Source organism: Myxine glutinosa, chromosome 1 (assembly GCF_964187855.1).
Source record: "Myxine glutinosa chromosome 1, kmMyxGlut1.1, whole genome shotgun sequence".
NCBI classification, from domain to species: domain Eukaryota; kingdom Metazoa; phylum Chordata; class Myxini; order Myxiniformes; family Myxinidae; genus Myxine; species Myxine glutinosa.
The window spans coordinates 284789743-284801961 of NC_136261.1; the positions used below are offsets into that span (position 1 = coordinate 284789743).

Below are 12219 nucleotides of genomic sequence, written 5' to 3' on the forward strand. Positions count from 1 at the left end.
GGATCGCTAACTTCAAAATCACAACAAACCCAATTTGTTATAAATGTTCGTCTTTCATTAATCATCCACTTTCTAAACTCCCCCCTTGCCCCTCCCCTCCTAAACTCCCCCCTCCCCTTCAAAACTCCTCCCTCACCCCTACCCTTCAAAACTCCCCCCCCCCCCCCCAACCCCTCCCCTTCAAATTTGCCCGCCTACCATCCCTCTCAAATTCTTCCCCCTCCCCCCTCCTCCTCAAAGCTGCCTCCTCCCCACTTCGTCTCGCTTCGATATCATACCTCCACCTCCCCCAACCTTCTACTTTCCTCTGCCCCTCCTCAAACAACCCCTCACTGTGCCTCATCCCATCACCATCAAACCTTTCATCCTCCTCATCCTTCCCTTTCTTCCAACTCTTCTGTAATCTCTGACACACTATCAACTGCTCTCCCCACCTCCCCCTCTCATCCTTCATCTGACCCTACCCCGCCCCTCCCCTGTCCTGCACCCGGTGCTCCCCCTCTCTACTCATTAACGGTATGGAACTCAAAGATCCGGGGCCTTCGCTCAAACCTGATTGATCTCTCCATTATGGTTGCTTCTGACAATCCAGACTTGATCTGCTTAACAGAAAGCTTCCTCCTTCAAGATGTCTCTGATTCCTTAATATCTCTTCCTGGTTACTCACTCCTCCGGTATGATAGACCTGAGCCTCATCCTGGTGGTGGGGTTGCTATCTTTATCAAAAACTCTCTTCCTCACTCTCTTTGTACTGCCCTCTCTCCAACCCACCCCCAGGAGTAACTCTGGCTACAGCTTCCTCTCCACTCCCACCTTTTGTTCATATGTGTTCTGTACCGTCCTCCAAACAGTGATGACTCCATTTACATTTCGCTGTCTGTCAACATGGACCAACTTCTATCAACTCATCCACCCACACTCTCTCTTCCTCATATGTGGTGACTTCAACTGTCATCATGCCAGCTGGCTGGGTGTGGGTTCCTCTCTCACCAGAAATGGCACATCAGCAAAGGACTTCTGCGACTCATTGGGACTGACACAATCTGTCAATTTCCCGACCCAGATCTCAGTCAATGTAGTATCAAGTTCTCTTCAAGACTTGGTTATGACAAACTTCCCTGCAAATGTCTGCTGCTCTTCTTCTGCTCCAAATGGTTCTTCTGATCATGTGCTGTGTTAAAGTGGACATCTGGACATGGCCATTCTCAGAGAGCCTCCTCAGTGCCGACGAGTCTGGCATTTCACTCAGGCTGACTGGCACGGTCTGCAAGCAGCCATCAATCATCTGGACTGGTCTCCCATGTCTACTGCCTCTGACATCAATTCTTCCTGGGAATTCTTCCAAAGCAAACTGCTCTCTCTCATGCACAGATTTATCCCATCTCGTCTTCAGTTGTCTTACCCTTCCTGCCATCCAGGGTACACTGAATCTTGTGGTGAGGCAGTTGCCCTGAAACAACTTGCCTTTGCCTCTTGGAAGGCAAATCCAACTGAAGGCAATCTCAGTTCCTTCCACCAAGCTCGGAACAAGTGTGTGTCTACCCTCAGGAGTGCCAGGAAGCACTATCTCTCCACACTCAAGAATGAACTCTCAAACCTGTCTCCTTCCTCCAAATCCTAGTGGCATCTGGTCAAATCCGTTTCTGGTGTTTGTTCCCCCTCCATCTCCTCCCTCACCTCAAATGGCTACACAGTTGACATCGCACGTGACAAAGCCGAATGCCTCAACTCTGTGTTTGCCTCAAAATCTTGTGTCCCAAACCCACCTCTCTCTGTTCCCACCTTACCCAGTCAAACCCAACTGTTCCTGAACTCTGTGTCCTTCTCTCCTGACAAGGTGGAGAAGTTTTTGTCAAACCTCGACTCTGATTCTGCAACTGGACCAGACGGCATCAGCCCACGGGTCCTGAAATCCTGCTCTGCCGCTCTATCTCACCCTCTCTCTGTTCTTTTCACCCTCTCTTTTGCTCAAGGTCATCTGCCAGCATCTTGGAAATCAGCAAACATTACCGCTGTACAAAAAAAGGTGCAAAAACAGATCCTTGCAACTACAGATCAATCAGCCTGCTCCCAATTATCAGCAAAGTCATGGAATCCATCATTGCTTCGGATATCAAATCCTTCCTCTTCTCCAATGGCTTGATCTCTGATCATCAATTTGGATTCAGACCAGGTCATTCTACTCTGGACATGTTGCTTCTGCTGTCTCAACAATGGATGGAGGTCCTCAATGGCAAACAGGAAATCAGAGCTGTCTCCCTTGACATACCACGTGCCTTCGATACGGTCTGCCGCCCAGCTCTGCTCACCAAACTCTCCTCCTATGGAATCCATGGAAATCTCCACGCGTGGCTTGTGGACTTCCTCTCTGGTCGTAGTCAACGTGTGGCCCTGAATGGATTTCTCTCATCTCCCCTTCCTGTTCTGGCTGGAGTTCCCCAAGGTAGTGTTCTGGGCCCTGTGCTATTTCTGGTCTTCATCAATGATCGCTCCGACTCTCTGGAAAATCCTCTCTATCTCTTTGCTGATGACTCCACTCTCTGCCGCTCCATTCCTCGTCCCTCAGATCGGCAGTCTGCAGCCTCCTCACTCTCTGCAGACCTGGACAAAATCACAGACTGGTCAACCAAGTGGAACATGTCTTTCAATCCTAACAAATCTCACACTCTTACTATGTCTCTCCGAAAAGACCGACTGGAAAACCCTCCCATCCACTTTCTCAACAATCCTCTCCAAGAAGTTCTGTCGCTCAAGCTTTTGGGTCTCACTATCTGCCATGATCTTTCTTGGGAAAACCACATTTTCAAGCTGGCCTCCAAAGCCAGTCGCCGACTGGGCATCCTCCGTCGTGCGAAGTCCTTCCTTGGCACACCTGAGCTCCTCACCACATACAAGGCTTTCATCCGCAGCTCAATGGAATACTGTTCCCCCCTCTGGGCCGGTGCTCATGCCTCACACCTAGCTCGGCTTCACGCTGTTGAAACCAAAGCTTTCAGAATCATTGGAATCTCCTGCGATGAAGCTAACTCCGAGGGCCTTTCACTCACTCACCGCAAGCAGATTTGTGGTCTTTCTGTCTTCTACCGACTCCTCTCCAGCCTTGCGCCCCCAGCTCTCTCTGTGCTCTGTCCCACAAATATTCCTACAGGTCGCACAAGATCTGCCAGCAACCCTCTTATGGTTAAACTGCCAAAATCTAGGCTCTCTGCTCACCTTCACTCTTTCATTCCCCTTTTCTCCTGCCTCTGGAACAAACTCCCCCACTCCCTTCAATCCCACTCCACCCTCCAGGTCTTTAAAACAGCTGTTCACCACCATCTCTTATCTTCCCCCATCCAAAACATTGATCTTTTCTACCCCCGCTAATTCACCCCAGATACACTTTTTTGAAATCCCAACTTCTTTCCTGGAAGTCCTTGCAGTGTTCATATGTTTTATACCTCTCCCACCTCCCCCCAAGCCCTCTCCCTCCCACATTTCTCTCGATGTCCCTGCTCTGAAATGTTGTATTTGTGTCCTTCACCCTCTCTCCCCATCTGGTCTACCGCTCCCCATATTTTGTTTTTTATGTGTCGGTTTGACTTTTTGTGTGATTAATATTAGCTCTTTCACGAGCCTCGATCTTGTATCCAAAAAAAAAAAAAAAAAAAATCTCAATTTTGTGTTTGCTTACAAACCTCATGTATCGAACTACTCGCTCCCTGTACCTACCCATGCTCAACTGCTCTTAGACACAGTGTCTTTCTAACCTGAGAAGGTGCAGACGTTTCTGGCAACCATCAACGCTGATTCTGCAATAGGTCCAGATGGCATCAGAGCATGTTTCCGAAAACGTATTCTGCCACTCTTGCGCAGGCGATTTCTGTTCTGTTCACATGTCATTTTCTTTGGGCCACTTTCCATACACTTGGAAGTCAGAAAATATCACTGCAATATACAGAGATGGTGTTATAACAGATCCTCTTCACTACAGGACTATGAGTTTACATCAAATTATAAGGAAAGTCATGTAATGTATCATCACAGTTAACCTCAAATTCGTCCTTTTATAACAACGGCCTGATGTCAGACCACAGTCGGATTCAGACTCGATCACTCCAACGTGGATGTACAGCTTCCACACACCCAACAATGGATGCAAGCCCTCAATCTCAGACACGAGATCAGGGCCATCTCTTTGGACATATCTCGTGCATTTGACACAACCTGGTACCCAACCATGCTATCCAAACTCTGCCTATGACATCCAAGGACACCTGCTCTCATGGCTTGCTGACCTCCTACACTCTTATATGGAGCACCTGGATCTTAACGGATTCCTCTCATCTACTCTCCGTCGAAACTGGACTACTCCAAATCCAGGCGTGGCCCTAATCCCATTCTTCATCTTCATCAACGATATTTCTGATTCTCTGGAAAATCGTGCTTATCTTTTTCCTGACGACTCCACCCTCTTCCGTATCACTTAGCCTTCAGATGGGCATGTTGCGACCTCTTTCCTCTGTTGCCCTTGATATAATTTGGAGGTGGTCCAACACTTAGAAAGTCTTTCAACAATGACAAATTCCATGCTTACTCTGTCTCTCCAAAAGGACTGTTTTGCGAACCCTACCATCTACTTCTTAAACAAAGCACTATGTGCTTTACTTTGCTAAACCATCTACTTCCTAAAGAAAGCAAAAGGTTAGGTCATTCAAATGTTTGGGCCTCACCATCAGCCATGATCTTTCTTGGGCAGACCATATTTCAAAAATGACCTCTAAAGCCAGTTTCTGAATGGGCAACCTCTGTTGTGCAGTATTTTTTCTTTAATACATGGTCTAAGGCTCGTCATGGAACACACACACACACACACGCACGCACGCACGCATGCACGCACGCACACACACACACCTCAGGGGATACTATGAGTACCAGCGACGTTATAACAATGGCGCCACTTTTCTCACCGTACTCAGTGGGGCGTTTCCTCAGGAGGAATGACCTGACCTGACGAGTAACATTTTCTGGGCAAATCCGAACTTTTATGAACTTACAAGACCTTTGTCTGCAACTTGATGGAATACCATCTTACATTTTGGGCTGGCACCCCTGCTTCAAACCATGCACTTCTTGATGCTGTGAAAACCAAGGCCCTCAAAATAAGTGGAATCTTCTGTGATGAAGCTGAGTGTCTGGGCCTGTTACTCACGCATCACAGAGAGGTTGGTAGCCTCGGTCTTCCACCGCCTTCTTATTGATCTTGACCGCACCATATGCCCTTTACTTGCTCTGTGCTCCTCAGGTTTATGCAGGGGGCACACGGTTTTTAAGTTGCCCACTTCTGGTGAACCAGGCCAAATTTGGCTCAATGCTTACTTCCACTCGTTTGATCCGCTTTTCTCGCACGTGGAACAAACTTCCTCAGTCTGTTCAATCCCATTTTTCAATCCATAGCTTCAAGCCAGCTGTACACCACCACCTCAGGGTTGGCAGGATAGCACATAGGCATGCACACTCGCCTCTGAGCTGTCAAGCTTGGGTTTGAATCTTGGTGTGGCAAGAAATTGTCCGAATGGTGTTTCGCAAGCAGGTCGATTCTTCAATGTGTGTGCCATCCCACAGGTGGAAATTAATCTGGGCATCCCATCTACCAGCATTCGTTCGTGGATGTTAGATACCCCCACAGTTTCCTTCGTGACGAGTAGGCAAGATATCGCTGGCACCCTGGCCAATTATTTTCCCTTCAACAGCAAATAATGCCTCTCATTATTGAGGTAAATCATGAGGTAATATTATTCATATTTGTCCAAAATTTAAATTTCCTGCTCTGACTTACAGGGGGCACTGCATGAGCAGTACAGCTGCACCCCCAGCAAATGATGCTACCCACAGCCATGTGCTGCATCCGAAAGAAGATGACTACCTAAGGTCATCTCCCATGCACACTCATGAATGAACACCCCCTACCATGGACTCTCCAGGTTATTGTGTTTTCTCCACTATCCCTCACCCTCTTTTTCTATTTTGATTCCATTCCTGTTTCATCCCTCATCTTCCCTTCCTCTTCTTGAGACTGTGTTTGAACGTTTATTCAGCTTGTTCACACCATGAGACCTCCTTCCTCTTCCCTTGATCTCATTCTTCCTCAAAGGGTCCAGGGTGTTGTATCCCCCTTCCATGCTGTTGATGTGTTCCCCCTTCCTTTACACTATGTTCTCCTTGTTCTGTTATGTTCTGGTCCGTTCTGTTCTTTGATCGCTTCCACGAGCCTCGACTTATTATATAAAAAAGAAGTGAAGGGATCATTACCGAGATGACTGTGTAGTCTGTGATGGCCGAGAAGGAGCACCTGGAGTGTAATCGAGATCGGCGTTGTCAGTATTCTCTGTACTGGCAACTGCTAAAAAGAACACAAGTTAAACCAAATAATTCACCAAATTCGTATCACACAACTGAATATCGGAACTTACAAGCATTTTGAAAAGTTTCCAAACACGACCTGAATTTCACACTCACCATCAATTTCAACCTCGACCTCTTCTGTTTCGGTGTCCTCTGGGAAAGACCTCGGTTTCCGTTGTCGTGATGACCGGCCCACTGTTTCATTGGTCTCTGGTCTAGGAGCATCCGGTTGTGAATGTGTATTCACATCTCCCACGTGGCTGACGATGTGGTCTGTTAAAAGATGTATCAGAGAAGAAGAGAAAATAAAATAATGAAATATTGGAACTTCATCAATTTTTTTCCCATACATGGTGGCAAAGGTAGTAAAAGGACAGGTGCTGTATACAATATTTAACCTTGTTATGTACAGTCATGTGAAAAAGTAAGTACACCCCATGTAAAGTTTTGACTTTTTCAACATATTTCAACATACAGCTATTTGATCTTCATTTCAACAATATTGATAGATAAAGGTGATATAATATAACAAATATCATGAAACATTTACATTTTGTAGTCCATTGTATAATTTAAATAAACATAAATGCAAATTTTGCATGTGCAAAAAGTAAGTACACCCCTACATTTATCACTACTTCAAATACCTAAAATTAGAAACAGGTGCACCAGCTCAGGTGCAAATGATTAGAACATCGTTAGAGAGGATCTTGGAGGAACCTGTCTTATTTAAACATCAGACATTTAGTTTGGTTTGCTCTTTGTTGTTGAAGTGTGCGGCGTCACCATGCCTAGATCAAAAGAGCTCTCTGAGGCTTTCAGAAAGAAGGTTATATATGCCTACAAGTCTGGGAAGGGATTTAAAAAGATCTCCAAACAATTTGAAATCAATCATTTGACTGGCCGGAAGATCATCTACAAGTGGAGAAGATTCCAAACAATTGCCAACTTGTTCAGGCCAGGCCGCCCCAGCAAGTTCAGCCCGAGAGCAGACCGCAAGATGCTGAAAGAAGTCTCTAAGAACCCCAGAATGTCATCACGGGACCTACAGGTAGCTCTTGCCACTGTTGATGTCAAAGTGCACGAGTCTACCATTAGAAAGAGGCTGCACAAATTTGATCTACATGGGAGGTCTGCCAGGAGGAAACCATTGCTGTCCAGAAAGAACATCAGGGCAAGACTAAAGTTTGCCAATGAACACCTCGGCAAAGACCAACACTTCTGGAACAATGTGCTCTGGACAGATGAGTCAAAGATAGAGCTATTTGGCCACAGTACCAGAAGACATGTTTGGCGAAAACCAAAGACAGCATTTGACCACAAGAACCTGATACCAACTGTAAAGCATGGTGGTGGAAATATTATGGTTTGGGGGCAGCTTTGCTGCATCAGGGCCTGGGCAGCTCACCATCATAGAATCCACTATGAATTCTTCATTGCACCAGAGGGTGCTTGAGGATAATGTGAGGCCATCTGTCGGAAAGTTGAAGCTCAACGGAAGGTGGACCTTGCAACATGACAATGACCCTCAACATACCAGTAAATCCACCAAGGAATGGCTGAAAAGAAAGAAATGGAGGGTTCTGGAATGGCCAAGTCAAAGCCCAGATCTAAAACCCATCGAGATGTTGTGGGGGGATTTGAAACGAGCTGTGCATGCAAGAAACCCCTCAAACATCGCACAGCTGAAAGAATTCTGCATGGAGGAGTGGACAAAAATTTCTCCCAGTCGATGTCAGAGACTGGTAGACAGTTATAAGAAATGCCTACTTGAGGTTGTTTCTGCCAAAGGGGGCAATACCACCTATGAGAGCCAAGGGTGTACTTACTTTTTCCACATGCGAAATTTGTATTTATGTTTATTTAAATCATACAATGGACGACAAAATGTAAATGTTTCATGATATTTGTTATATTATATCCCCTTTATCTATCAATATCGTTGAAATGAAGATCAAATAGCTGTATGTTGAAATATGTTGAAAAAGTCAAAACTTTACATGGGGTGTACTTACTTTTTCACGTGACTAAGCCGACTTACTACACCACATTTTCCATGCATGTACTTTCATCCTGAATGTTGCCTGAATGTTGATTCCAGCATCCTGAATGTTGCCAAAGGCCTACTCTTGCAAAATATACTGTGAAGTGTGCCGGGAGAAGTGGAAACCCCAATTTGTAAATCTGTACATAAATGTTGATAAAAATTGTCATGTCTGGTGTTCCGTCCACATGTGAAAATGTATGTGGAGGTCGAATATTATATATTTCATTAGAGGGACTCGGTTGGCTTGTCAACAAGTTTCCCCTCATCCCTCGCTCCTTATTTGATTACTATGGTTTTCCGCCAACTCTTCACCACTGTAGACCGGCATCAGCCCGGAGACCAAATAAGCATTGGTTGAGCATCAGCATCATTAAAGCACGAGTACACCGTGCTGTGGGGCTTGATGTGGCTCTCAGTGTTATAAAAAAAAGATGCTATAGTTACATATTGTGGCTGGAAGAGCTGTCAGTCTGTATAGAGCGTGAAGCCTGAAAATTGGCATCTGTAATGCAGCGCAGGAGTCGCTCAGAGTAGCAAGAGCATGAACAGCCTAAGTGAGCTCAATTTGCCTGCTCTCTAATGTACTGGGCTGATGACATCAAACGAGTCCATCTCTTGCTTTGCAATTATCCCAAGGATCACTATTTTTACAAGGTTTATGACACTGAAGTCATGCACATAAAGTGTCAGTGTGTTCCTTTCGTTAAATTTCTTATTCGTATCTGAAAACCTCCTAACTGGTGATCAGTTGGGCAGAGAAAATGTGTTTGTGTGGCAGACAACACTTGCTGCTAACAGGTCGTGGAGTAAGTGCTGCGATGGGGCTCAATCTGTGACCTGCTGCCTCGTCAAGTTTGGGGGTTCGATTTTTGTGTGTATGTGTGTATATATATATATATATATATATATATATATATATATATATATATATATGTGTGTATGTATGTATGTGTGTGTGTGTATGTATGTATGTATGTATGCATGTATGTATGTATGTATGTACATATATATATATATATTTCCAAATCATCCAAATTTCCAAATCTTTCCAAATAATGTCCAATCAATTGAATTTACCACAGGTGGACTCCAATCAAGGTGTAGAAACATCTCAAAGATGATCAAGAGAAATGGGAGGCACCTGAGCTAAATTTCAAGTGTCATAGCAAAGGGTCTGAATACTTATGTAAATGTGATATTTCAGTTTTTTTCTTTTCAATAAATTTGCAAAACTTTCTAAAATCCTGTTTTCTCTTTTTCATTATGGGGTATTGAGTGTAGATTGATGAGGGAAAAAAATGAATTTAGACGATTTCAGCATGAGGCTGCAACATAACAAAATATGAAAAAGTGAAGGGGTCTGAATACTTTCTGAATGCACTGTACGATGCCAGTGGGCCAGGCGGGCGTGTAGGGCCAGGCGTGTAGGGCGTGAGCCCCTCCCCCTTGGTGTTTCTTACCATTTGACCAAGTATAACCAATTATGTTTGGTTTGATTGTTTACTGTATCCTTTTAATAGTTATATTCTTTCCATGTTTTCTGAAAGCTGGCTGTACCCTTAAAGCAAGTTAAAATGCTTTACAAACCTTTGCCCTGTGTTGGCACAATTCCCTGTTCCCCATACTTCGGCCTTGGTTGCACTTTGCTATCTTTCTGGCCTCTGCCAATTTCCTGTATGTTGGCTCATGTATGACTGTTCACTCCCTACATACTTTCCCACCAAAGGACTTTTGTTACATTACTTTGTTGTTTGAAATGCCTTTGAAGCATTATATACTTTATGTGATTTCATGCCTTGTAAATGGCTTGATCTCTTTACCTATTGAAATCCAGAGTTTGTTCCCCTTCTGTGGTCACAGCTGCAAGCTGCTATGCTATACTCCTCCAGGTTCCCAATACCCCTTATCTCCTTTCCCTTCAAACCTCAATGATTTCCCTTCAAGCTTCAATGATTATGATATTGAAGGCAAAACCCTTGCCTGGCCTCGGACTTCTTTAACTAAATTGAACAACAGGGACTTAGGTGGGGGCCATGTGAGTCCACCCTTTGTCTCCTGTCCTGATGTTAAACCACACCTCTATCTTTCATATATATATTGAAGCCCTGATCAAACCTTTTCAGAGCATCTTGTTGTAGTGTTGGTCATTTGTGTGAGCTTCCTGTGACATCCTGTTTTCCGCAAGCTTGTGTAAACGAGTTCTAATAAATATATCCGTTGCTCCTTCTCTGAGTCCTCTGAGTCCCAAGTTCTAAGTCCCATTCCCGGCATATGGTGGCAGCGGTGGGATCAGTCTGTGCAGTCCGGGACGCGGTCCCAGGCAAGTGAGTGGTGAGACCAGCTGGCAATTGATCCGGGTCAGGTGAGCTGTGGTTTTCTTTTGTTTTTTCCTTTATAGCCTGGGGGTCAGTCCAAATTGTAACCCACTCTCTTGCTCGGATGCCGTTTGTTCCGTTCCCTGCTCGAACCTGATCCACGAACCTAAATTTAAATACGGACCGCTTGGGTCCCGGAGCAACTGACTGTTTATGGACTCGTCAGGGTAACGTTACATAAGGGGAAGTTCCCCTCGAGGGCGCGCGGGGGGAAGGGGTAATAGATCTCTGGGTTGTGAGGGTAAGGATAAGGGCGGCGTCCCAATCCGAGGCCTACCCGGGAGACATTGGAATCATAAGTAAGGTTAGAAGTATTATAAGGGCGTAGGACGCCAGGAAAGTAAGGTACAGTTAGGTTAGACAGCTGTGTAGGCGGGCGAGCCTCTCAGGAGTTAGGTTAGACAGCTGTGTAGGCGGGCGAGCCTCTCAGGAGTTAGGTAGACGGCCGTACCTCGCGCAGGCGGGCGAACCTCACGGGTACAAGGCTACGTCGGTAAACTAAATTTTCCTAGGATGGGTAATAAGACTGTGAAGGCAGGTGAACCTCTCAGAAATACCCCAGCATTTTTCATGTTTAGGAGGCATGGCTATGACGCTGCGAGACCAGGGAAGTCATGGGTTGCGCTGACTAAGGATCTAGGTGAACCGTGGCCCGAAGGAGGGTCTTTTGCGCTGGAAAAATTGGACGCGTTGTATGGGGCATTAGAAAAGTTAGAACAGTACACGAAACACTTCCCGCCTGACTATTGGAAAGTCTTTGGTTGGTGGAAGGAAGAAGCGATGAAGCGACAGGCAAGGTCGAAACAGGCCAGCCTGGCCGGTGAGGTATCAAAACTCAAGGGCCTGAGGAAACAGGCGAATAAAATGCAGGATGAAGCGGTTAAGGAAATAGAGAGGCAGGCTAACGCGCGACTGATGCCGCTCGTTGAAAATCCAGACCCCGCGGTAGGGGAGGTAGTAACCAATCTACCCTCCCCAGCCCCAGACCTAAGCCCTGTCCCGGGGTTTCAGGCGCCACCTATCCTTTCTGCGCCCCCGCCACCACCTCCCTGCAACCCCGCTACCATCGCACCCCAGTTACCCCAGGGACCGACACCTCACGGCACGAAGGTTGTTACCCCCCAGAACCATCCGAGCCTGGGAAATCCGTTTGCACAGCTCGGGGCTAACGGGATAAATAACGGGACCAATATTGCAGGGTTCCCGCCACCAATGGAACAGGACGGGTTATACCCCTCACTGGTAGGCTGTAATGGGAACGAGACCCCCCAAACTACCCCATTGGAATGTCAGGAAATAACAGAAAGGAAAACATTGTGCCCTTTACAAGTTATTGGAGTTAATGCTCAAGGTCAGGGGGTTCGAGAAAGGGTACCATGGAAAGAATCCACTTTAACAGTAATGCGGGAAAGG

The 12219-nt window shown here is 45.9% G+C and overlaps 1 protein-coding gene across 2 annotated transcripts in view; it reads right to left on the reverse strand.

Moving 5' to 3' along the window:
• Positions 1 to 12219, reverse strand: part of LOC137438659 (PR domain zinc finger protein 15) — a 179814-nt gene that overhangs the window by 97608 nt on the left and 69987 nt on the right. For both annotated transcript variants that reach the window (XM_068133897.2, XM_078767164.1), the window contains exons 8-9: positions 6499 to 6657; positions 6292 to 6382 (exon numbers count right to left, since the gene is read on the reverse strand). In XM_068133897.2, the coding sequence (XP_067989998.1) occupies positions 6292 to 6382; positions 6499 to 6657 (250 nt within the window). The remainder of the gene's footprint in view (positions 1 to 6291; positions 6383 to 6498; positions 6658 to 12219) is intronic.